Genomic DNA, 23,771 nt, shown 5'->3' on the forward strand with positions numbered 1-23,771 from the left:
CTCTCTCTCTCTCTTTCTCTCTCTCTCTCTGTCTCTCTCTGTCTCTCTCTCTGTCTCTGTCTCTGTCTCTCTGTTTCTCTCTCTGTTTCTCTCTGTGTGTGTGTCTCTCTCTCTCTGCCTCTCTCTCTCTCTGTCTCTGTCTGTCTCTCTCTGTCTCTGTCTCTCTCTCTGTCTCTGTCTGTCTCTCTCTGTCTCTGTCTCTCTCTCTGTCTCTGTCTCTCTCTCTCTGTCTGTCTGTCTTTCTCTCTCTCTCTGTCTCTCACACACACACAATGTTGTAGATGTCTCTGTCTCTGTCTCTGTCTGTCTGTCTGTCTGTCTGTCTCTCTCTCTCTCTCTCTCTCTCTCTCTCTCTCACACACACACACACACACACACACACACACACACACACACAATGTTGTAGAGTGGATCAAGAGTGAGACTAAAATGGGAGGGGGGGCAGCTAGGGAGCTCAGTGAATGGAGAGCCAGACCTACAGACCTAGGAGGTCCTGGGTTCAAATTTGACCTCCGACCCTTCCTTGCCGGGTTACCCCTAGACAAGTCATTTAAGCCCCACTGTGTAGTCCTTACCCCTCTTCTATCTTAGAACCAATACGCAGTATTCATTCTAAAGGGAAAGGTTCCAAAAAAAGACTAAGATGCAGAGGACCTACCAGCTTTCATTGCAGAGGGGGTTTCCTCATCTGGGAGTTCCTCCAACTGCCAAAATCACAGGGCCAGGCTCTCCCCTACACACGTGCATATGTATGGAGACCGCTGCGTGTGCATGCATGTAGAAGCCCCAGGTGGGCGTGTACATGGGAGTATGTGCTGTGTGTAAAGTCATGAACCTCTGGGGCCCTGTATGTGCCCATGGGGTGATGGGGAATGGGCACTGACGTGCATGGGTGTCTAGAATGGCGTGCCAGGGATGTAGATATGGTTAGTGGTGTATATGTGGGGGCTTCGTGTGTATGTTTATAAAGTTGTGTGTATACGGGCATACTTAGGTGTGTGTATATGCCAGTGCGGGGTAGATATGTATGTGTGTCAGGGGTATGTTTGTACACGTGTAATTCAGGAATATGGAGAGGAGGGAGCTACTGACATCGGACTCTTTAATCCTGTGCACACGCACACACACACTCATTCTTTCTCATTTTGTATCTCTCTCCATATATATATATATAAATAATATATATATAACATATATATATAATATATTTCTCTCTTTCTCTGTCTGTCCCCTTCTCTGTTCTTTTCTCTTTCCCTTTTCCCCACTCCACTTCTTTCTTCTCTCTCTTTCTCCCTCCTTCCTCTTCCCTCTCCCTCTATTTCTCTCTTTCTCTCTCTCCCTCCTTCCTTTTTCTCTCTGTCTCTGTCTCTCTCTGTCCCTGTTTCTCTTTCTCCCTTCTCCCTCCTTCCTCTTCCCTCTCCCTCTCCTTCTCTCTCTCCTTGCCTCTTCCTCTTTTTCTCCCTCCTTCCTCTTCTCTCTCTCCTTCATCTTCCCTTTCTTTCTCTGCCTCTCTTTCTCCCTCTCTCTGTCCCTCTCTGCCTCTCTCTGCCTCTCTCTGTGTGTCTCTCTCTGTCTCCCTTCTCCCTCTCTCTTTCTCCCTCTCCTCCTTCCCTCCTCTATCTTTTCTCTCCCCAACTTTCACCTTGTCTCTCTCTCTCCTCCTTTCCCTTCCTCCCTTCCTATTCCTCCTTCCCCTCTTCTCTCTCTCTTCTCTCCATCTCTGTCTCTCTCTTTCTTCCCCCCTCTCCCTTCCTTGCTCTCTCCTACCCAATTGCTTTTCTCCTTCTCACCAGATTCCACCTTCATTCAGACCTAGGACAAACCCTGCTTGAAATTACACCCCGCTAAAAACCATCGACACGCTTCCACAAGCACACACTCACATGTGTCCAGACCCTGACACTTCACCAGAGCGCTGCTCTCCTACGGGGGGCTATCGCTCACTACAGTCCCTTGAGGGCAGGAAACCGCTGGTTCCTGTCTTGGTACTCCCAGTCCCTTGCCAGTTACCTGGCACCTAGCAAGTGCCTCAAGGAATGCTTGGTGGATTGACCCGCTTTAGGATGTTTTGTTCCAAGGCTTAGGGCAAGTAGCTAGGACACCCACTGAGGATTTCCCCAGCCCTGGACCCTGAGCCCTCTCCCTCCATGCTCTCTAGAGGCAGAGCCCACGGGGAATCTCCATGCCCAGCCACCCTTGACCGCTCTGGGTGAGAAGGCCTGGGCTCAGCCCCTGATTCAGAGCATGGCCTATCAGGGGCCCCTTCCCTTTCTGACTCCCTCCCTAAAACAGCAGGTCCGAAGGCCCTTTTTCCCTCTATCTTCCCCGATCCCTCTGAGGGCAGACTTTACACAGCCTGTAGAGGAAAATCCAGAATGACAAACCAGAGCAGGTGTGGAAGAGTGATTCCCTTTACAGAAGGATGATTCATTTTACAGCCTTGCCCAGAGAAGTCCAGTGGACAGGGGAGCTGGGCTCCTATCCCACCCCTAACACTGCCTCTAGGATGCTGGCCAAGTCACTTCAAGTCTCTAGGCCCCAGGCTCCTCCTCATCACATGAAAGAGAGGTCTAGCAGGCCCCTGAGATCCCTGCCAGGTCTGTATCTGTGGTCCTGTGGTCTGGGCTCACCTGATACCAAACATGGTGCCTCCCTCCCTCCACTCTTCACCCACAACAGCAGTGTCTGCCTCAGTTGCCTCTGTGTGGCACAGAGTGGACACCGGGCTCCCGAAGCCTGTGCCAGCATGAGCCAGAGCTTGGCCAGTTCCTCTGGGTGCAATAAAAGGGGCATTCCCTCTAGGGTCAGGACCCAAGTTCAAATTCTGGCTCTTCTGCTTGGTGTGTGACCTTGGTTGAAGCTCTTAGAACCTCTCTGGACTTCTTGTTGTTCCTCTGTAAAATGAAAGGGTTGGACCTGATGTCCTCTAATCCTGCGGTCTGTGTATGATCCTATAAATCCGGCTGTGTAAACAGAATATATTCTGTCATTCAAGGACCAGCCTGCCCAGCTCAGCAGGGAGAGGCTCGTCCCCACCACAGTTCATGAAGTCATCTGCTAAGGACAGGCCCAGGGGTGGGAAAGAGGAACCCAAGTTTGCTATTACTGTGCCTGCTCTGTCCCTGAGTGGCCTTGGGCAGACAAGTCACTTCACCTCCTGGGGCTCAGTTCCTTATCTGTAAGATGAGAGGGGTGTGCTGGATGACTGGGGGGGCCTTCCAGCTCTGGATCTGGAACTCCAGCATCCAACACCCCCATTTATAAAACCTCTTGAATGTGGTAATATGCCTCGAAAGGAGAGAGTGCAAGAAGGACCATCTCCACTTAATTGATCAGACAACAAGGCACAAAGAAAGAATACAGTGACTTGTCCACGGTCACACAGCTAGAGAATGTCCTGGGCTGGAATTCCAGGCCAGCCTCTTTCCCTTGACTCCAAGCCTAGTGATGGTACCAACTGCAATTGTAAATGCCTCCCTTTATAGGCCCTTGCCCCTGAAGACACTTGGTCCTCAGTCTGGCCTTAATAATGGGTCTTTCCTCTACCTCCTGGCCCTTACAGATGTGGCAGCCACAGCTGACCCCTCTGAGTGGGGAGAGAAGGGTGGCTCTCATCTCCCTGGTCAGGTGGACCTGGGCAGACTAACACCATCATTCATACACAATACTTTCTCTCTGTCTCTGTCTCTTTGTCTCTGTCTCTCTCTCTGTCACACACACACACACACACACACACACTTTCCCCCCAAATAGAGTGGCTTCTCCCCATAGAGGGATCTGTCTTCCCCTTAATGATGGCTCTTCAGGAGAATAGAGATCGATGGCCAAAAGAGAAGGAAGGATCGTCCTAAAATAGGAATTGATCTTCCCCCAAGTGAATCGATGTTTCCAACAAATTAGATTAAGCTTCCAAAAACAAGAATTGGGCCACAGAGGAGAGGAAGGAAACGAGTCTTTAAAAGCAGATCTCAATTCCTGGCAAGGGCCCCTGCCCCTGATCATAGTTTGGGTGATCCTGGATCCTCCCACAGGGCCCCAAAAGCTTGAGGGCCTTCTTTTTCCTATCTGGTCTCTGGACTTGGGGATCCCCAGGCATCCGCAGGCTTTCTAGTATTCCTGGGAAAGAACAGTGTCAGCACCTTGTCATATAAGAGACAAAGCAGTCTTGGTCCTCCTCTTCGGGTACCAGTGGACCAATCTCTGTTTTTTCCTCTGGACTAGACCATCTCTTGGGGTCCTTTCCAGTTCTAGATCATATGATGCTCCAACCTCAGGTGGTGGGGTGAAGGGGAGCGGCTGGTCCAACTTGGGGCCACTTAAGTGATGGGTGGTAGGTGATGAATAAGCAAAGTCTCTTCCCATCCATTCAATGTATCTTCTCATTGGATGGGAACAGATGACAGATAGAACTCCCATTTTACAGGCGAGAAACTGAGATTCAGAGAGATCCAGGGTCACACAACAAGCCAGGGACAGAAGAACTAGGCCTAAAAATCCCAGGCTTCCGTGTCTCCCAGCCTAGGGTACTCCTTGTCCCCAAAAAGGGACCCCAGGTTGATGAGGCAGAGGGGCCTCGGCTGCACCCCATGCCCCTTCTCTCCCCTCCTTGTTGGGGGCCTCCGCTAGCCCCCCTCCCCTGTTGTCTGCCTCTTTGGGCAGAGGGGCAGGAGTGAGGGGGCAGGGAAGGGTGTGCACTGTAAAACTGGTGACCAGTGCTTGCTTTGCCCCTCTCTGTGCCGCTGATCACGCTCCCACCACCTCTCGCTTCACCATGACACATTCTTGGGCTCGAAATTCTCAGCAGTCACCCTCCTCCCTCGTCCCACTCCTTGCAGGCTCCAAAGGGGGGGGGGGGAGCCATTGCCCCAAGTGGGGACAGGGCGTCCTGGAGCAGGAAGCTGGACACACACACACACACACACACACACTCACACTCACACACACACACACACACACACACACACACACACACACACACACACACACTCTCTCTCACTCACTCACTCACTCACTCACTCCGTGACAGGGCCTGCCAGCCACTGGCAGGAGGACTCTCTGAGCAGGGGGAGCAGTGGCGTGAGGGAGGCAGCAGAGGCAGGGCACGGGGCTCAGGCTGCAGCCAGGGACCCCAGCAGATGTCACGGGCCACGTAGGACCTGATCCTGCGCCGTGGCTAAGCCCGAGGGTCCATTCCCAAAACTCTACTAGGAGGAAGGCTGAGTTTTAGCATTCTCACGCACAAGCAGTCGAGAAACTCTTAAAAGCCCTTCTCAGAGGCAGCTGGGTAGCTCAGTGGGTTTAGAGACAGGAGGTCCTGGGTTCCAATCTGGCCTCAGACACTTCCTAGCTGGGCGACCCTGGGCGAGTCACTTCACCCCCATTGCCCAGCCCTTCCTGCTCTTCTGCCCTGGAATGGATACTTAGTATTGATTCTAAGATAGAAGGGAAGAGTTTAACAAAAAGTACTTATTCTCCAGCCCCTACAAGCCTGGGATTTTGTAAGCACCCCAGACACGTCCCCCCGTAGCCGTTCCCTGTCTGTGGTCACCCGGGCCACCAACGACACCCATCTCCCTGAGGGAGGGGCAGAGCTGAGAAACCATCTTCTGACGCTGCCATTACCTGATGGACAGACTCTGACCCCGTGCCAGGCAGGGAGCTCCCCCGGGGCGACAGAGCCGGCTCCCCCAGAGGCCTCCATCTCCCCCATCTACACGTCCACTTCCCTCTGTGACAGCCGTGTCTGTGGGGTCACTGGGGCTAGAACCTCAGGCTGGAAGCGAGCCCTGTCTCTTCCCTCCCCGCCTTCCCCCCTGCCCTCTCCCAACCTCCCTCCCCTCGGGGCTGTAGGGGGCAGAGGAGACCCCCCTCTCCCTCGGACCCCCCAGGATGTTAATTTCGAGCCCTGCCTGCCTTCTCTCTTCTAACCACCGCCCTTCCATTGCAGAACTCACATTGTAGAGCCCCCCCTCACCCCACATCGTACCCACCTCATGCATCCCTTGGGCTGGGCCGGGGCCCCCCGGCCCCCCCGGCCATAACCGCCCTCTCTCCCCGCCCCCACCCGGCGGGTCTGCTCTCCCCCTAGGTATGCTCAGCCACCCTCCCATCCCCATCACCGAGATGGCTGAGCACACAGAGCACCTCAAAGCCAATGACAACCTGAAGTTATCCCAGGAGTATGAGGTAAGCGGCTCCAGACCCCCCCCCCCCGCCCCCCAGGCCCCCCAGCCTCGGCCTCCTCACTGCAGTCACCCCCTAGTACGGCAGGAAAAGCACAGGATGGGGGGCACATGAGGGAAGCCCCCCCTTCAGCGGCTGCCAGACATGACTTCTGAGGTCCCGCTGCGAACTCTGTGAATAAAGCAGGCCGGCATGCCAGGGCTAAGCCCAAGGGGAGAGAGGGCTGGCGGGGCTCGGGGAGCCTCTGCGGGAGTCACTGCGGCGAGGCCTTGTGTCGTGCCCAGGGGGAGGCTGGGCTCTCCGTCCTGGCCTTGGCACAGCAGGGTGGGAGTCGCTTCATTTGGAGCTGGGGACACTCGGGACTGGAACCCAGGACTTTAGAGCCTGGCCGCATGCCCTTGGCTGATCCCTGAGGACCCACTTTCCTCCGTAAAGGAGCAGATGGGGCTGCCCAGTCTGTTTGACCTACGCTAGTTCCTCATTCCATTCTCTCACACAGCGCAGGTAGGTAGAACAAGGACTGCCCTTTGACCTCTTTTTTCTGAGCACCCCCAGCTCCAGCAGCCCTGCCAGAGGAGGCCAAAACAGCCATAACTGCAGCACTGAGCGGCCTTTATGTTCCCTTCTCACGCCTTCTCTGCTCTGCCCAATCTGCCTTCTTCCCATTTCCTTCTTCCTCTCTTTTTCCTTTCTTCCCCTCTTCTCCCCCACCTCTGTCTCCCTTCTCTCCTCCATTCCTCCCCCTCTCCCCACTGTTCTGGATCTCCCCTTCTCCCCTGCCTCTGTCTCTTTCTCGTCCTGCAGTCTATTGACCCTGGACAACAATTCACATGGGAGCACTCTAATCTGGAGGTGAATAAGCCCAAGAACCGTTATGCCAATGTCATCGCCTACGACCACTCCCGGGTCATTCTTCTCCCCATGGAAGGTAAGAGGGCCTTTCATCTGAACTCCCTGGGATTAGCAGGCATTAGCGGCTCTCCCTCTCGGGTAGGCAGACTAAGGCCCAAAGAGAAGGAAAGAGATCTGTCCCTGAGTCATTGGCAGAGTCAGGACTGGAACTCAGACCCTGACTCCCAACCCTGGCCTCTATCCACCCCCCAGACCATGAACATCAGGCCTCTGTCACAGGCCAACTTCAGGGAGAAAGCTGGGAGGATGAAGTTTAACTATCTTTCTACAAATCTTAAAAAAAAAAAAAAAAAAAAAAAAAAAAAGAAACGGACAAAAGCAAGAAACCGGCCCCAAAGTGGCAAAGATAGTCTTTCTTGTCTCTAGGCCTTTTTTTTGCCCCTTTCTAACTGAGCCCCATTGGTACAAGCTACCTAGAGAGGTAGTGAGCCCCCCATCTCTGGAGGTCTTCGAGCAGAAGCTAGATGACCACTTGTCAAGGATTTGTCAGGGGAAATCTCTGATCGAGTATGGGTTAGGCTCGATAATCTCTGAGGTCTCTGCTTCCTTTCCACAGAATCATGCCCCTGGCGTGCCCTGCAGCCAGTGCCCACCCCCCCAGAGCCAAGGGCAGCTCAGTAGCTGTCTCTCCCTTAGCTGGGCAGTTAATGAGCCCTCCCACCGCCCCTGTGAGCCCTGGGTGTGCGTGGGCAGTGGATGAGTGGAAGGAGCGGCCTCCCTCCGGCCCTTCCCTTGAGAAGGCCCTGTTCTGACTAGTGAGCCAGGGCTCAGACGGGGAGGGACAGGCAAGGGGGTGAGATGCTCCGAGAATTGAGAGAGCCCTGGGGGCTGGGGCAGTCGGGGAGGTCACGGGGAAGGCCTCCTTGCCTCTCCTGGAGCCTGGAAAATGAGGCTAAAGAGGGGAAAAGGAGATGTTTCTGGGCATAGAAGGAGGCCGCGATGGTCCCATGCTTAGGAGGCCCAAGAGAAGGCACTTTAGTGTCTGCCCACTCTCTTGTCCAAATCATCCCTGAGGGCCTGGCCAGGCTGGGCAGGGGTTCAAGAGGCAGCCCGTGGGGAAGAGAGGGGGATCTCCCCCCCTCCAGGGCTGAAAGGAATACCCCAGGAGCCTGCAGCTTACATCCATCTACACCAAGCCGCAGCGAGCCCTCTGCAGGCTCCACTCCCCCAAGTACAGGCAGAGACCGAAGGCCCCTCCGGCCCGAGTCACCCCAAGCTCCGGGGCGCCCCCAGCCACGCATGCCCAAAGGGGGGCCCTCGGGGATCCCTCCGGAGAGCGAGGACCCCCCCAGCTCCTCGGCCTCCCCTCAATGTCTCCCACACAGGCATCGTGGGCAGCGATTACATCAACGCCAACTACATAGACGGCTATCGCAAGCAGAACGCGTACATCGCCACGCAGGGGCCCCTGCCCGAGACCTTCGGCGACTTCTGGCGCATGGTGTGGGAGCAGCGCTCGGCCACTGTGGTCATGATGACCAAGCTGGAGGAGAAGTCCCGGGTGAGCAAGGGCCGGGCCGGACGGCGGTGCGGGGGAGCGGGAGGGAAAGGGCCCCATCCTACACCGCAGGAACCTCGGCCACCGACCTTGGCCGGGACTCGGCCACAGTGGCGGAGATCGGGAGGGCCAGCATTTGAACCCAGGTCTCCTCGCTAAAGTCAGTTCAGTTTAGCCACCTCCATGTATGAGGTGGGGCTAGAAAGTCAGAAACAAGATGATCCTATCCTTGTGGAACACTAGAGTACGTACCCCTCGGCGCTGAGCACACCCCTCGCCCTCCTCCTCACTGGCAGATATTGATTAACCCATTGTGTGTGTGTGTGTGTGTGTGTGTGCGTGTGTGCGTGCATGTGTGCGTGCATGCGTGCATGCTGCCGAGGACTCACCGGGTAGGAAACTAAAGGGCTTAGAGCGGAATTTACACTAAATCAAAAGATGAATGACAAGAAGCATCATCTGCTAACCCTGAAAGAAGCAAACAGACGTGGCACCGTGTCACGTGGGAAGGTCGCAGACCGCAAAGACCTGGGTTCAGATCCTACCCCTTCATGTTTACTAGCTGTGTGACCTTTGTCGAGTCACCTACCGACCTGGAACTTGCGTTTTCTTTTCAGTAAAATGGGGTAAATGCCCACCTTACAGAAATGCTGTTTCCACTAAAATGAGCGCTACAAACCATTTGAAAATCCAAGTGCCCTAAAATTGGCAGTCATTGACCCCATGCCAAAGGGAGCCACCTTCCCCAGCTTAGGCCCTGAGAGCGAGCATCCCGAGGAGGCCAAAAGGGTCGTCATAGCAACGCCCTGGGTCCCAGCCCGGGGAGCAGGCTGCTTGAGGCTTCCCTGGGCCTGCCTTCATCCCTGTAAAGATAGAGGGGGGGTGCTTCTGGGGGGCTCAGCCGATAGAGAGCCAGGCCCAGAGACAGGGGGTAGGTCCTGGGTTCAAATCTGGACGGCCTCAGACACGTCCTCGCTGTGTGACCCTGGGCAAGTCACTTGACCCCCATGGCCTAGTCCTTACCGCTCTTGGGCCCTGAACCACCACACAGTACTGGCTCTAAGAGGGAAGGTGAGAGTTTTAAATAACTCCAGCTAGAATGAGCTCCCAGCAGCCCCTGGGGCCAAGCCCGAGGTGGGAATGAAGCAGAGACATCCCGGCTCTTCTGCTATGACATTAACTCGGGGCTCCCCTCGTCCCCACCCCCCAGATCAAGTGTGACCAGTACTGGCCCAGCCGGGGCACAGAGACCTACGGGGTGATCCAGGTCACCCTGCTGGACACGATCGAGCTGGCCACGTTCTGCGTCCGGACCTTCTCCCTGCACAAGGTGCCGCCCCCCCCCCCACACACACACACACAAGGGCCGCCTCAGGAGGGGTGGGCTGGGGGGGATCACCAGACGTCCTCCCACCGTTCTTGTGGCCTTTGAGGCTCTGCGGGGCCCTGGGATGTCTCAGCCCGGCCCTGGCCTCTGCCCTCGACCTCCACCCTCTTGTGCTGGGGAAGGAGAGGCCTCCGTCCTGCCCTCGGAGGCACAGCCAATCCGGGGAGGCTGGCAGAGAAGGCGGCTCCTTGCTCAGGCCTTTAAGCCTTCGAGTCTGGGCTGGCTCTGGAGGGGAGGGTCGGTAGCCTTGACCCAGGGGTGAGAGTGGAGGCAGAAGAGTGGCCTGGGCCAGGAGGGGGGGGGAGGACGGGGAGGAACTCTGAAAGCCAGCCATGGAGACACGGAAGGTTAGAGAGGGAGGGAAGAGGCATCTAGGCATGGGGAGCCATCGAAGGTGTCAGAGCCGCCTGTTAGGATAGGTCAAGAAAGATGGGAGATGTTTCTATGTGGAATTGGAAAAAAAGTGTTTTTAGTTAAAGATTAAAAAAGAAAGGATGGAGGAGGCTGAGGGGTGTTGGGGAGGGGACCCCGTCCTAGGATCATCCGCCTCTCTCCTGCCCCCCGCATCTCCCAGAATGGTTCCAGCGAGAAGCGTGAAGTACGCCAGTTCCAGTTCACGGCGTGGCCAGACCACGGCGTCCCCGAGTACCCAACGCCCTTCCTGGCCTTCCTGAGAAGAGTGAAGACCTGCAACCCGCCCGACGCAGGCCCCATTGTGGTACACTGCAGGTAGGCTGACCGCTGCCCAGCCGGGCCCCCCCTTTACTCAGCACGGGATCGGGGGCGGCTCCTGACCCCCCGAGTGACCCTCGGAGGCTCCTCCTGAGCCGTCCCTCCCCCTCCCTCCCCGCAGCGCCGGCGTGGGCCGGACGGGCTGCTTCATCGTCATAGACGCCATGCTGGAGCGCATCAAGCCCGAGAAGACGGTGGACATCTACGGCCACGTGACCCTCATGCGCTCCCAGCGCAACTACATGGTGCAGACGGAGGACCAGTACAGCTTCATCCACGACGCCCTCCTGGAGGCCGTGGCCTGCGGCAACACCGAGGTCCCCGCCCGCAACCTCTACTCCTACATTCAGAAGCTGGCCCAGGTGGAGAGCGGCGAGCACGTCACGGGCATGGAGCTGGAGTTCAAGGTGGGCGCCCTGCCGGGCCTCCCTCCCTCCGAGCTCTGGCTCAGAATGTAGGAAAAAGAGGGCGCCGGCCGGCACCCGGAGAGGGGAAGCGATGGGGGCGGGCGGGGGCGGGGCGCTCGGCCATCTTGGGGGGGCTCCCAGGGCCAGGAGGAAGAGCCGAGGGAGCCCCGCCCTCACCACCTGCTCTCTCTGTGCCCCCCAGAGGCTGGCCAACTCCAAAGCCCACACGTCCCGCTTCATCAGTGCCAACCTGCCCTGTAACAAGTTCAAGAACCGCCTGGTGAACATCATGCCCTACGAGAGCACACGTGTGTGCCTGCAGCCCATCCGCGGCGTGGAGGGCTCTGACTACATCAACGCCAGCTTCATCGACGGCTACCGGTGCGTGGGGGGCCGGGCCTGCCCGGGGTCCTCCCTGCCCCGGGCACGCGCCTCTTCTCAGGCCTCCACACACCTCCGAGCGCCCCTTTCCTGCGCCGAGCCTCCATTTCCCCGTCCGTACGAGGAGGGAGCTGGCCCCGGCGGTCCCTGTCCGTGGGGGGTGGGGGGTGCGCAGGGCACTGAGGCCTCTCGGCCCCCCTCTCTCGCTCACAGGCAGCAGAAGGCCTACATCGCCACCCAGGGGCCCCTGGCAGAGACCACCGAGGACTTCTGGAGGATGCTGTGGGAGAACAACTCCACCATCGTGGTGATGCTCACCAAACTGCGCGAGATGGGCCGGGTGAGTGGGGGGACCGAGGGGGGAGGGGGGCCCCTCTCCATTTAGTCCCCAGGCCTTGCCCTCCAGGGGAGGTGGGAGGCCTTCCCCCAGGAATCCTGCCCAGAGGGAGGTAGTGAGGGGCAGCCCGGCCTCTGCGCCTCCTGGAGGGGGGAGATGTGGCCAGAGGAGGCGGCGGGCCTGACAGGCGGCCCCATCCTCCTTGCACCAGGAGAAATGTCACCAGTACTGGCCGGCAGAACGCTCAGCCCGCTACCAGTACTTTGTGGTGGACCCCATGGCTGAGTATAACATGCCCCAGTACATCCTCCGGGAGTTCAAGGTCACTGACGCCCGGGTGAGTCCCCGATGGGCCTGGAGGGGTGGCTGGGGGAGGGGGTGGCCGCGGGCAGTGCATGGGGGCCTGGAATGCTGCCCTCCCTCCCTACAGGCCTCCTGAGGGTCCCTAAAGGTGGAGGCTGGGCCAGAGAACTAGGAAAGCAGCCGGTGTCGGTGCTATCGGAAGATGGGGTGGGAGGTGGGATGGAGGGCAGTGGGTGGGCTGCCTTCCTCTGGCTCTACTCCCAGCTCCGCCGCCTCTGGGCTGGGGAGCCCTGTTCTCCCTCGTCTCCCCAGAGAAGCCAGGCCTGGACTTCCCCTCTCTGGGCCTCAGTGTCTTCACCGGGGCAGGAATAGACTGGAAAATGGCCATGGCCCCTTTTAGCCCCGAGAATATATTAATACAAGTTACCGTGGGATGGACAAAGCAAACAGCACAGACTGTAAGATGGGGAAGCAGCATTTATGTAGCACCTACTATGCGCCATTCATCCTACAAATATCCCATTCGAGCCTCACCATGATGCTGGGAGGCAGGTGCTGTCATTATTCCCATTTTACACTTGAAATAACTGAGGCAGAGGTTAAGTGACTTGCCTGGGGTCACACCAGGTCCAGCTAGGAAGGGTCTGAGGCCAAATTTGAACCCAGATCTTCTTGGTTCTAGGCCTAGGCTTCTATCCATTGTGCCACCAGTAAGCATGTTAGTAGCTCCAGAAAAGCTAGAGTTGGCCAGTCAGCTCCTCGGAAAAGGGTCAGGCCCACAGCGGGACCCTGGAAGAGAGGGTGGCCTGCCTGGCAGGACAGGTGGTGTGACTGCTCAGGGAAATCCAGTGTGCTTGCAGTGGAAGACAGGTCCACAAAGGAGAGCAGGAAGGGGATAAGGCTAAAGAAGTAGACCGAGGCAGGCCTCCTCTGGAAGGCTCCTACATTGGACTGAGGAAGCTAGACTGACCCCTAGGCAAGGAGAAGGGGCTGAGGGAGCGACTTCAGGGAAGCCAGACCTTCCCCCATGGCCAAGAAGAGGCACGCTCTCCCTCTTGGGCCTGTGCCCTCCCCAGAGTACCCGCCAGGTCCAGAGCGGGGCGCCAGCCCCTGCTTCTCCCAGGAGCTGCCCCTCCACTCCCAATGGAGGAAGGCAAAGATGGTGGTGATAGAGAAGGCAGAAGCGTGAGGGCATCCATGAAGTAAGGATGGTCTGGAATGCTTTAATTGGTTAAGCTGTATGCCCAGCACTGCCCCCAAAACTGTAGATACAAAGGAAGCCAGGCCCCCCACCCTCCAGGAGCTCAGGTCCCAGGGAAAACGAGGCACGGGGCTGAAGGGAGAGAAAGGGGCGGGAACAGGATCTGAGACTGGTTCTGGACAAAGGGTGCCTCGAGCCACCCACCAGAGCCCAGACAGCAGCCATGATGAGCAGGGAGAGAAGCTCCCCAGTACTAGAATAACAGAGATGGGATGGTTTGGGATCCAATGGAGGACACGAGGCTTCCCTCTCCCTTACTCCTCGTGTGCTGCCCACTCCTTAACATCCCCCTACCCTGGCATTGGCAGCAGGTGGCTTCCTGATAGGGCCCCCCAGGTTTTCTGGGCTCTCCTGCTTCAGTCATGTACCACTTGCCAGAAGAGTCCTCCCCAATGGAGTCAGTGTCCCTCTGCCCAGCATTCAAGACCCTCCCAGCCTGGTGCCACGCTGTGCTCTCCAGCTACATCTTGTATGCCTCTCCCCATCCCCTCTGCCTCTGCTGGAGCTGCTCAGAACGCTCTGCCTTCTCCCCATTGTACACACGGGGAGGCCCTGCTCCCCATCAGCCCAACTCGGATAGCTTCCATTTTCCTGTTGTTAGTGGGTTCCCTCCTTGACTCTATGTCTCCCCTCATTCTCCACATCTGTGAGGTGCTTAGTATAGAATGGTGATTCCCAAAGTGGGTGCCACCGCCCTCTGGTGGGTGCTGCAGCAATCCAGGGAGGCGGTGATGGCCACAGGTGCATTTATCTTTCCTATTAATTGCTATTAAATTTTTTTAAAAATTAATTTCCAGGGAGCTAAGTAATATTTTTTCTGGAAAGGGGGCTGTAGGTCAAAAAAGTTTGGGAACCACTGACATAGAAGGTCGTGTGGATGGTAAGCTCTCTGTGGGCAGGGATGATTTCTTTAACAAATCGGTGTCTCCAGCCCTCCTCAGAGAAGGCACTTTGTACATTTTTTTTTAAGTGAGCAAACAACAGCCATGGGAAGCACTGACATGAGCCTCTCCTCCTCTCCCCAGGACGGTCAGTCCCGGACTGTCCGCCAGTTCCAGTTCACAGACTGGCCAGAGCAAGGTGTGCCAAAGTCGGGCGAGGGCTTCATTGACTTCATCGGCCAAGTGCACAAAACCAAGGAGCAGTTTGGCCAGGACGGGCCCATCTCCGTCCACTGCAGGTAAGGAGCCATGTCCACACTGGCCACTTAACCCTGGCTGTGATGCCTTCCCCCCTCCATGTCCCCTCACACCCACTGTGGCCTCCTGTCCCACCTCCCCATTAGTACCTCTATCCATGAGTGTCTTCAGACATGCCCTCCTCTTCTTTCTAGTCCTACACGAGGGGCACCCAACCTTTTTCTGCCCCCATACCCCTCTTTAGGTAAACCTTCCTAAAACACCTAGTGAATATGAAAGGAAATACATTCTAAAATTTCTCAGATATAACATTATGCATATGAGGAATAAAATAGATTAAATTTTTCATAAAGAAAACTTTATTTGGTACATGATGACATGCTTTAGTATAATGTTGTTAAAGATTTATCAGAACACAGTCCAATAAATTAGTCAATTTCCTTTTCTCAGGATAGTTTTTGAAAACGATAACCCGCATTTCATGCCTGGCCTCCAGTCAGTTTCCTGCTTTGAATTTGATGAAGAGCAGGACTGAGAGACCTGATCTCAGAACTAAGTTATTTTAAATGCCTGTGAAGCCTTGTGAGCACGTTTAGGAGAGACAGGCTGTGCTTCTCCAGGAGGACACCCAAGATTCTGTAACTTTGCTGAGCTCACGGTGACCACGGAAATCAGTTGTCTTGTTTTTCCCTGGGTCGTTGTCACTGATATTTTTCTAGTTCAACATGAAAAGAGTCTCATGTCCAACCCTCATTCATTTGCTTTGAGTCAGTAAGAATTATTCCACACACAGTCTCTGGGATTTTTCTGAAGCCCTCTAATGCCCCCCTCATTTCCCTCCCAGCCCCCGCCTCCTCACTGTCTCTCCAGGCCACAAATCTCACTAACAAAAGTACTTTTGTAATATATCAAGAGGCCAATATGGTTATTTCCCAGATAGTCCTCATGTAAGCTCCTGAACAAGCTTCTTGTACCTTCAGGGGGAAAGTGTACCCCGTGTTGGGATCCTCGGCTCTACATTCTCCCTCCTCTCTTCCCATCTTTGCTCCTTCCCCTGCAAGAAGCCTGAAGAGGGAGGATTAGGGTTCTTTCCACAATACTAACTAGTGCCGTTTCCCCACGTCCTGTTGATTCCATCTGTCTCATGCCTTCTGTCCGTCTCCACTTGGTTTTCCCATGGTCACCAGCCCAGGATAGGTCCTCCTCACCTCTACTTTCCTGGATGGCATCTTCCCACCTCCACTCCTTCCTTCTTTGGCCCCCAGTCACACTTGACAGACAGTAGTCAGACACAGTCATTTATCAGCTGTCTACCATGTTCTTAGGGATTCAAGAATTAAAACCAATAGAGATTCTGCTCTCAAAGAGTTTATGTCCTACCAGGGAGGTACAACATGAACAATTATGTCAATAGGAAACGTGCACCAAATCAGTATAATAATCACAAAATTTGTAAGGATTTAAAAGGGTTCAAATCTGAGAGCATTGGAGCAGATGAGCTCTAGGGGCCCTTCCAGCTCTTAATCTAAGATCCTGTAATTTTTTGTCAGTCCTTTGCCCCAAACCCTTCAGGGGCTGCCTGTTGCTCACCCAGGAAAGACCAGAAACCCTTTCCCATTCAAGTCCTTACATAGTCTGGCTTCATGCACCCAGCCTTATTTCATGATTTCTCCATGTAATCAACTGGCCTTTTTGTTCTCTAAACATAACCTGGAGTTTTCTCTTTCCTCTCTCCCTCTTCCTGCCACCTTCCTCTAAGGCTCACCTCATGTGCCACCTGCCCTGATGCCCCTTCACTTGGCTGGCACCTCTCTAATGTCTTCTGCATAGAATGTTGGGTATCATAATTTTCTGTGTGTGTCATATCCCTTCCTCACTAGACTGAGCTCCATGAAGGGTTATTTGAATTTTGTGTTTCCTCCAGTGCCCATCAGAGCACCGTGCTTAACAATAATGAAAGTTTTCTAGGTCCCTTCCTCCCTTCTCTCTTCCCTGTCTCTCCTCCTGCCTGGCAGGGCCCCCTCTTCCACTCTCCCTGTCTTCTCCCTGGTCCATGACTGCATCCTTCCCACTCTCTGCTCCTGGGGTAGATGTCCCCATTGGAAGTGGGGTTTGAATGAGCCCCTAAGTAGCCTCAAAACTCAGGGAAGGGGAGCAAGGCTAGTTATGGAGTCATGATTAGAAGTCATAAGAGCTAGATTCAAGTCCAGCATTTCTGACCTCAAGTCATTCCCTCCCTCTCTGAGCCTTAGTAAAGAGGATAGTGGACGGTGTCAGGGCTTCTCACTCTGGAGACTATAGATAGACTTTCACAGAATCATTGAACTTGAATGGGGAAAAAAACTACATCTTTGTTTTCACTAATTTCTAACTGAAATTTAGCAATTTTTCACTACAATTAGAAATGAAGGCAACAACCCACAGTCAAATTTGCCGTGTCTGTGACTTTGTCACCAATAAAAATCATAGATATTTTTGTATCCTGCTGCAGTGGTTGCAGAGAGCTGGAAATTTTATACTCCTCACCACTTCAAAATTGCCATAGGTACTAGACCCTCTGCCAAATCACACGTGATGAGTCCTTGGGAGGCTGCTGGCCAGCCGTCATGCTTCAGCCGATGACCCAACTGGCCAAGGACTCCTGGATGAGAAGCACTGCCATGGCCCCTGGCAACCCTAACTGTAAACCTATTATCCTTCCTCGTAGTGCTGGCGTGGGCAGGACTGGGGTCTTCATCACGCTCAGCATCGTCCTGGAGAGGATGCGCTACGAGGGGGTGGTGGACATCTTCCAGACGGTGAAAATGCTACGGACACAACGGCCGGCCATGGTGCAGACGGAGGTGAGGCCTGTTGTCCAGAGGGTGGGAGGCAGGGGATCGCTGCCCTCTACCCTGCTCAGACCTCAGCTGGCCTAGACTGAGCTCCATGAGGAGTTATTTGAACTTTGTGTTTCCTTGAGTGCCCAACAGAGCTCTGTACACAGCAGGTGCTTAATAATAGTGAAAGGTATCATTATGAAAGGGAGGGAGCACCTGCGATGTGCCAGGCACTGTGCTAAATGTTTCACAAACATCATCTCATTTGATCCTCATGACAACCCTGAAAGGCAGATGCTATTCTTATCCCCAATCTACATTGGAGAAACCAAAACAAATAGAAGTTTAAGTGAGTGATTTGTCCAAGACAAACCAGTGTCTCAGGCTGGATTTGAATTCAGGGCTTCCTGCCTCCAGGCCCAGTGCTCTATCCACTAGACCAGTAGTTCCCAAACTTTTTTTGGCCTACCGTCCCCTTTCCAGAAAAAATATTACTTAGCCCCCTGTGGCCATCACCACACCCCTGGATTGCTGCAGCACCCACCAGGGGGCGGCAGCGCCCACTTTGGGAATCACTGCACTAGACTATCTAATTGTCCAGTTCTGGGCCCTATATTTCAGGAGAGATGCCAAAGCTGGACAGCAGCTGGAAGAGAGCAGCTGGGGTGGGAAGGGGACTTGATACCATGTCAGAATAATCCTAATTCCCATTCTCCTAGAAGGTGGCATAAATCTTATCATCCCCATTTTACAGATGAAGAAAAATGAGGGTTTAGTCAGGGGCAGTGACTTGCCCAGGGTCACAGAATTTACGGATCGGAGCATAGGTTTATCTCCCTTATAATGATCAGGCATCCTTTCTATGACATTTCCCTTTGAAGAACTCAAGGACACAGCTAGGTGGTCTGTGTATGGAGAGCTAGACCCGAAGACCAGAGGTCCTGGGTTCAAATATGACCTGAGACACTTCCTAGCTGGGTGACCCTGGGCAAGTCACTTAACCCCTCTGCCTGGCTCTTAGTGCTCTTCTGCCTTGGAACCAATATACAGCATTAATTCTGAGATGGAAGATAACAGTTTAAAAAAAAAACAAAGAATTGTTACTAAGACAAGAAGGTTTGTTTTTTATTTAAATAACTCAAGGCTGGGAAACCCAGTCCCTGTTTTTTGTTTGTTTTTTAAATCCTTCCCTTCCATCTTAGAATCAGTACTGTGTATTGGTTCCAAGGCAGAAGAGTGCCAAGAGCCAGGCAGAGGGGTTAAGTGACTTGCCCAGGGTCACTAGGAAGTGTCAGTTTTTCTCATTGCCCATTTGGCCTGCGGATGGCTTTCTCTGCTTGGATGCTGCTCCAGACTTCCTGGTTCTGCCCCAGACCACTGCTGTAGGGGTCTTACATCTGTGGCCTTCATAACTGAGACACCCACTTGGCCCCCCAGCCCTAACCCTTAGTCTTCTCCAGCTGCCTACCTTCGCTCCTTCAGTAGATCCTTTACACACCTGAGCCTCAGTTCCCTCAGCTGTAAAATGGGGATTGCATCCGGGCATTGCATTGCCCGGGGGAGTGGGGCGGGGGAGGGGCTGGGGGCAGCCCACGTGACCGGCCGGTCTCTGCCGCAGGATGAGTACCAGTTCTGCTATCAGGCCGCCCTCGAGTACCTCGGAAGTTTTGACCACTATGCAACATAAGAAGCCATCCCTCCCCACGCCACCACGGCCCGGACGAGAGGAAGGGGCCTCCAACCGATTACCACAAACTGAACCCAACAAGTACCTTTTAATTTGGACATCACGGCGAGAACGCGGGGGAGGGGGGAGGGCTCGCTTCCGGAAGGTCGCAGCATGAACTCCAGGAGCCGGGGCCGGCCTGAGCAGCGGGGGCTCCTTACCTCAAGCCGGCTCTGGGGCCCGGGCCACCTTGCCCCTCCCCAGCCCTCCCCCACACCCCGGGGAGGGGCACCGCCGCTCGGGTCCCCTTCTTAAGAGTTTGGTTTCTTTATTATTCTGGTCGGCCCTTCTGGGGGAAGCCGGCCCCTCCGAACATGCCCCCACCGCCACTCTCGCACGCAGAGCCCCGCCGCAGCCCTGAGCCAACTACCGCACCGACGTACCGCGCTGGGGGAGAGACTCGCTACGGCACGCCCCGCTCTCCCGGGGTGCTGGGCTCCTATCACCCTTTTGAATACTTGGAACATTCCTCATTTCCTTTTTGATTCCAAAAAAAAGTTCTTTCTGGAAAGATTGAGAAAAAGACACAGGGGGAGGGGCAGCGCGGCTCGTGGCGCCCCCGCCCGCGGGAGCTGTGGGGGCGGGGCGGAGCAGAGGAGTCTCCACGTCTCCCGCAGACTGCCCCTCCTCCCTCCCGCCTGCCACGGCCTCCTAAACCCTAGCATTCGGACTCGAAGGGACCTTAGAAATCTAGGCTCCATCACTTTACAGAGGCCGCCGCCACGCTGTCCCCGCCCCCTCGGGATGAGCAGGAGGTCTCCGGAGGGGGCCCCCCACCCCCCTCGCAGCCGTCAGATCCATCGGGAAAGGGCAGAGCCTCGGCCCTGCGCTGTGAGCGGCTTTCTTTACCGTATCGATGTAACTGTAACCAGTGACATTACCGTTTTTTTTTAAATAGTGTATTTTTTCCTTTTTTTAAAAAAAACAACTGACAGAATACGAGTCAATGAATTTAAAAGAAAATTTGCTTATTCATATTACGTTCAAAGACAGTCTATTTTTTCACGGTAGAAACGTTCTGTGTACCGGCTGTGATTATCTACGAGATTACGTGCGAATCGCTACTTCTGCATATGCTTTTCTACCATTGGAAGGTCCAACTCGCTCATGTAAGAATGAACTGTCCTTGTTTTGTTTTTAAATTAAATCTCAGACATATCAGGCACGGTTCCAGGCACGGGGGAGGCCGGGAGAAGGCCAGCCAGCAGGCCCCCTCCTCCTTTTAGCTCCCCTGCCAGGACCAGGCGCCCACCAGCGGAGGGAGGGACGGTACCTCCCGCCCTGGCACCCCCCCCCCCCCAGCCTGGCAGGTGCCCCAGCCGAAGCCAGGCATCCAGGAGCTACCACCTCGGTGCCCGGAGGGCCCACGGGGCTCGGAAGGTGTTGCCAAAAGTGCAGAGGTGAAGGAAGAGGCCTCCTCTGCCAGGGGCTGCCCCCCTCTTCGGGGAAGATGGACCTTGGGGTGCAGGTGGGGGTGGGACTCATACTCTGACCACACACCACCCAGCCCGCCTCCTGTGCTGATCAGGGAGGGCCTGGGCCTGCACCACCCCCAACCCAAAAGGCCATGGGACTGGGCCCCCCCATTCTGACTGCTGCCCCCCCCCCCGCAGCCAGGACTAAATGGGGGAGACCTGGGGAAGGAGGAAAGCAGATGCCAACCGAGACCAGTTTTTTCTCTTTGTATGAGAGCAGATGCTATGGGTTTCCCACTGTTACTTCAAGCTGAAACTGTAAGTGGTTTCCTGCCACTCTGTATGTAGATATATCGACTTTGTATTAAAGGAAGATTGTCTGAAAGCCAGTCTACAGAAGCCTCCTTTGTTGCAGAAATGGGGTGGGAGACGCAAGGGGAAGCCAGGGAATAGAGAGGACTAGAGTGCTGTAGCCCTTTAGGACATCGGGATGCCCCATTTTACAGATGGGGAGACTGAGGCCCAAAGAGGGAAAGTGGTTTTGCCCAAGGTCCCCCAGGTAGATAATGAGTCACCAAGCCAGGCTCCAAACCCCAGGGTTCCTGACTCCCAGGTCTGAGCTTTGCGCCTGTGCCTATGAAGACCCTCACAACTTCCACCCACTGGGCACTGGGGGATCTGCAGAGCTAATTGCCAAGCCTGGCTAGTTAGAAAGGGAGAGGATGGGAGGACCCTTCTGGTAGGACAGAGACCCCTCAGCCTCCTGGGAGCCCTGGTCAAGGGGAGACAAGATTCTCATAGAAGCGAACCAGAGAATATCAGGGTCCTCTGCTCCTGCAGCTTCTTGTTAAAAGGCATTTTTCTTAAGGGTAGGCGGAGAAGGGGAGCCCATGATGGATCAGTTGTTCAACTTTATAAAGCACTTCCTGTGTGGCCAGCCCGGGGAGCCAGAAACTAAAGGGTCAGTCTGCAAGGGGGAAGGGACAGGCACACAGGGAGCCCTGCCTGGCTAGATGCCCAGGTCAGGGATGCTCTGATGACAGGCCTGAAGCTAGACCCCCAGGAGACCAGAGGAGCATGTCCAGTGGGGCGAATGTTTCCTCCAGGTGGCTTTTAATGTAGACTTTGTGAAACATGATGGCGGGAGGTGGGGAGTGGTGGTCGGAGGTAAATAATGTGAAATAAGGCAGAAAACTCCCTTTAGCACTATTGTGGAAGGCTTGCTGGGCCAGGCTGAAAAGTGTGTATTTTATCCAGGGAACCACAGAACATTTTTGATCAGAAGAGTAGCACAGCCAGGCAGACCCATCATACAAAAAGATGCTCATGACAGTTGCAGGGAGGAGGAAGTCAGGAAGCGGGGGGGACCCATTCCCAGCCTCTTTGGGTACTTTAGGTGGGAACTAGAGCAGGGGGTGGGGGGCAGTGAGTGGAAAGAAAGGGGGCAAGTGAGATATTGTCATCCCCATTTTAAAGATGAGAAGACAGAGGCCTGAGTTGGTGCAGAGACTTATCCAGGGTTTCACAGCTGGTAAGAGCCATTCTCGGGCTTCTTGAGTCCAAGACAAGCCCTCCAATACCTTCTCCAGCAACTCCATAGGATGTGATTTGCAGGAAGGGAGAGAGGGGAAGGGCAAGGTTATTGCAGGTCAGGCAGCAACGAATGGCTTTCAAGTCATCAAGAATATTGACCATATCCCTGCTGTCTACTCACCCCCACTGGGCCCAGAACACTTGAGGTCGGGAGAGGCACAAGGAAAATGAGAGCATTCCAATAATGAAGACCGATTTTGGGCTGCCAATATCCTTCAGGGTTTGATCAGGGCAGACAGCCTACAAAGGCCATCACGCTCTCCTCGAAGTGGACAGTTCCAGAAACAGACAAATCTAGTTCCGGTCTGGCAGGAAGAAAGAACCCTGACATGCCCATGTGCCTTGCTGGTGAGGCATTCTGAATACCTGGCTCTTGTTATGATCGTTGAGGGACTTGATTGAAACAATGTAATTGTTAGGAAAAGTAAAGCAGAAAGCCCTAGTGGGTAAAGGAGTTTTAAACCCTCCTTAGGTATAAACAGGAAATCAAATAATACAAATAAACTTCCTATAGAATCCCTGCAACCAATCACAATATGTTTCTTCAGGAAGACCAGCTTCCTGGTATCAATTGATGTTTCCCTACTGTTAACTAAATCAATATTATTAGAATAGCAATGATGATCAATAAGGCCTCTGACTATTGATAGTAATGATGGTAGTTAAACTCAACTTCAGGGAGTAAGGCTGGATCCCACTCTGTCCCTTCAACTTGCCCTAGAACTTCCTTGAGGCTGTCCTGTTACCAAGTCAACCAACAAAAGATCCACAGCTGGTTTGAATTTTAAAAACAAAACTTTTACTTGAGGTAATCAAACAACAAGGGAAACTGATGAAGGGAAGAGGGTTTTAGGAATCCCTAAATAAAGTTTTGATCTTAGCTCAAAGTACTTAATCTAACAGCTTCAGAATGTTGAAAGCTGAGCTGGCCAGGCCTACTGGCCCAGTCAGGCCACCGGACGATCTGGCCTGCTTTAGCGGACACTGCTTGCCTATAGACAAATTAGATGGCAGCTTGATTGAAGATAAATAGATGGATAGATCTTCTGTAGCAATTTGTTAAATAGTATTCATTGAACCTAAAGCTCAGTAGTAATTCTGTAACTTTCAGGCATGCTGGTTGAGATTTGGCTAGACCAATAAAATGAGGAAAGGTTTGACCCCAACCACTCTGGATCCCTGGCTCCAGAATGAGTCTCAGGGTCCAGGCTCTCCCTCCCTCCCTTATATAGAGCACAGCCCAACCAATGATTGGTCTCATGCCCCAGGATGGCATCAGGAATCTCCCAAGATTCCAAGTGTCCAAAAGACTTGGCTTCTTCCAAATCCTTGCAAAATTTAACTTACATTCTGTAGCCAGTCTGTCCGATCCCCGAGCTCATGCTCTCAGTAGTTTACAAGCATTTATTGGGCACCTAAAGATGAAGCTGGAGATGAGACTAAACAGGGGAAATAGCCCTCATGGAGAGAGATGCAACCCCAGAGCCTAATGATGACTTCATTAAACTAAAATAGGTAAAGAGAAAAGAAGAGAATTCTGGGTGGGCTTCTCCTTCTGCTTACTCTCCCCCTCTTTCTCTGTCTCTCCTTCCCTTCCTCTTCCTCTCCTGCCCTCCTTCCTCTCTCTCTCTCTCTCTCTCTCTCTCTCTCTCTCTCTCTCTCTCCTGTCTCTTATACA

At 54.2% G+C, this 23,771-nt stretch overlaps 1 protein-coding gene across 1 annotated transcript in view; it reads left to right on the plus strand.

The window, feature by feature from the left end:
• Positions 1 to 20,885, plus strand: part of PTPRS (protein tyrosine phosphatase receptor type S) — a 118,838-nt gene extending 97,953 nt beyond the window's left edge. Inside the window, exons 18-29 of the mRNA XM_044670959.1 lie at positions 6,089 to 6,186; positions 6,988 to 7,111; positions 8,421 to 8,596; positions 9,804 to 9,923; positions 10,555 to 10,709; positions 10,834 to 11,119; positions 11,322 to 11,500; positions 11,714 to 11,840; positions 12,049 to 12,174; positions 14,427 to 14,581; positions 17,248 to 17,383; positions 18,978 to 20,885. Of these exons, the coding sequence (XP_044526894.1) occupies positions 6,089 to 6,186; positions 6,988 to 7,111; positions 8,421 to 8,596; positions 9,804 to 9,923; positions 10,555 to 10,709; positions 10,834 to 11,119; positions 11,322 to 11,500; positions 11,714 to 11,840; positions 12,049 to 12,174; positions 14,427 to 14,581; positions 17,248 to 17,383; positions 18,978 to 19,046 (1,751 nt within the window). The 3' untranslated portion in view covers positions 19,047 to 20,885. The remainder of the gene's footprint in view (positions 1 to 6,088; positions 6,187 to 6,987; positions 7,112 to 8,420; positions 8,597 to 9,803; positions 9,924 to 10,554; positions 10,710 to 10,833; positions 11,120 to 11,321; positions 11,501 to 11,713; positions 11,841 to 12,048; positions 12,175 to 14,426; positions 14,582 to 17,247; positions 17,384 to 18,977) is intronic.
• The last annotated feature ends 2,886 nt before the right edge of the window (positions 20,886 to 23,771 follow it).

The sequence above is a fragment of the Gracilinanus agilis genome, chromosome 1 (assembly GCF_016433145.1).
Source record: "Gracilinanus agilis isolate LMUSP501 chromosome 1, AgileGrace, whole genome shotgun sequence".
Classification (NCBI taxonomy): domain Eukaryota; kingdom Metazoa; phylum Chordata; class Mammalia; order Didelphimorphia; family Didelphidae; genus Gracilinanus; species Gracilinanus agilis.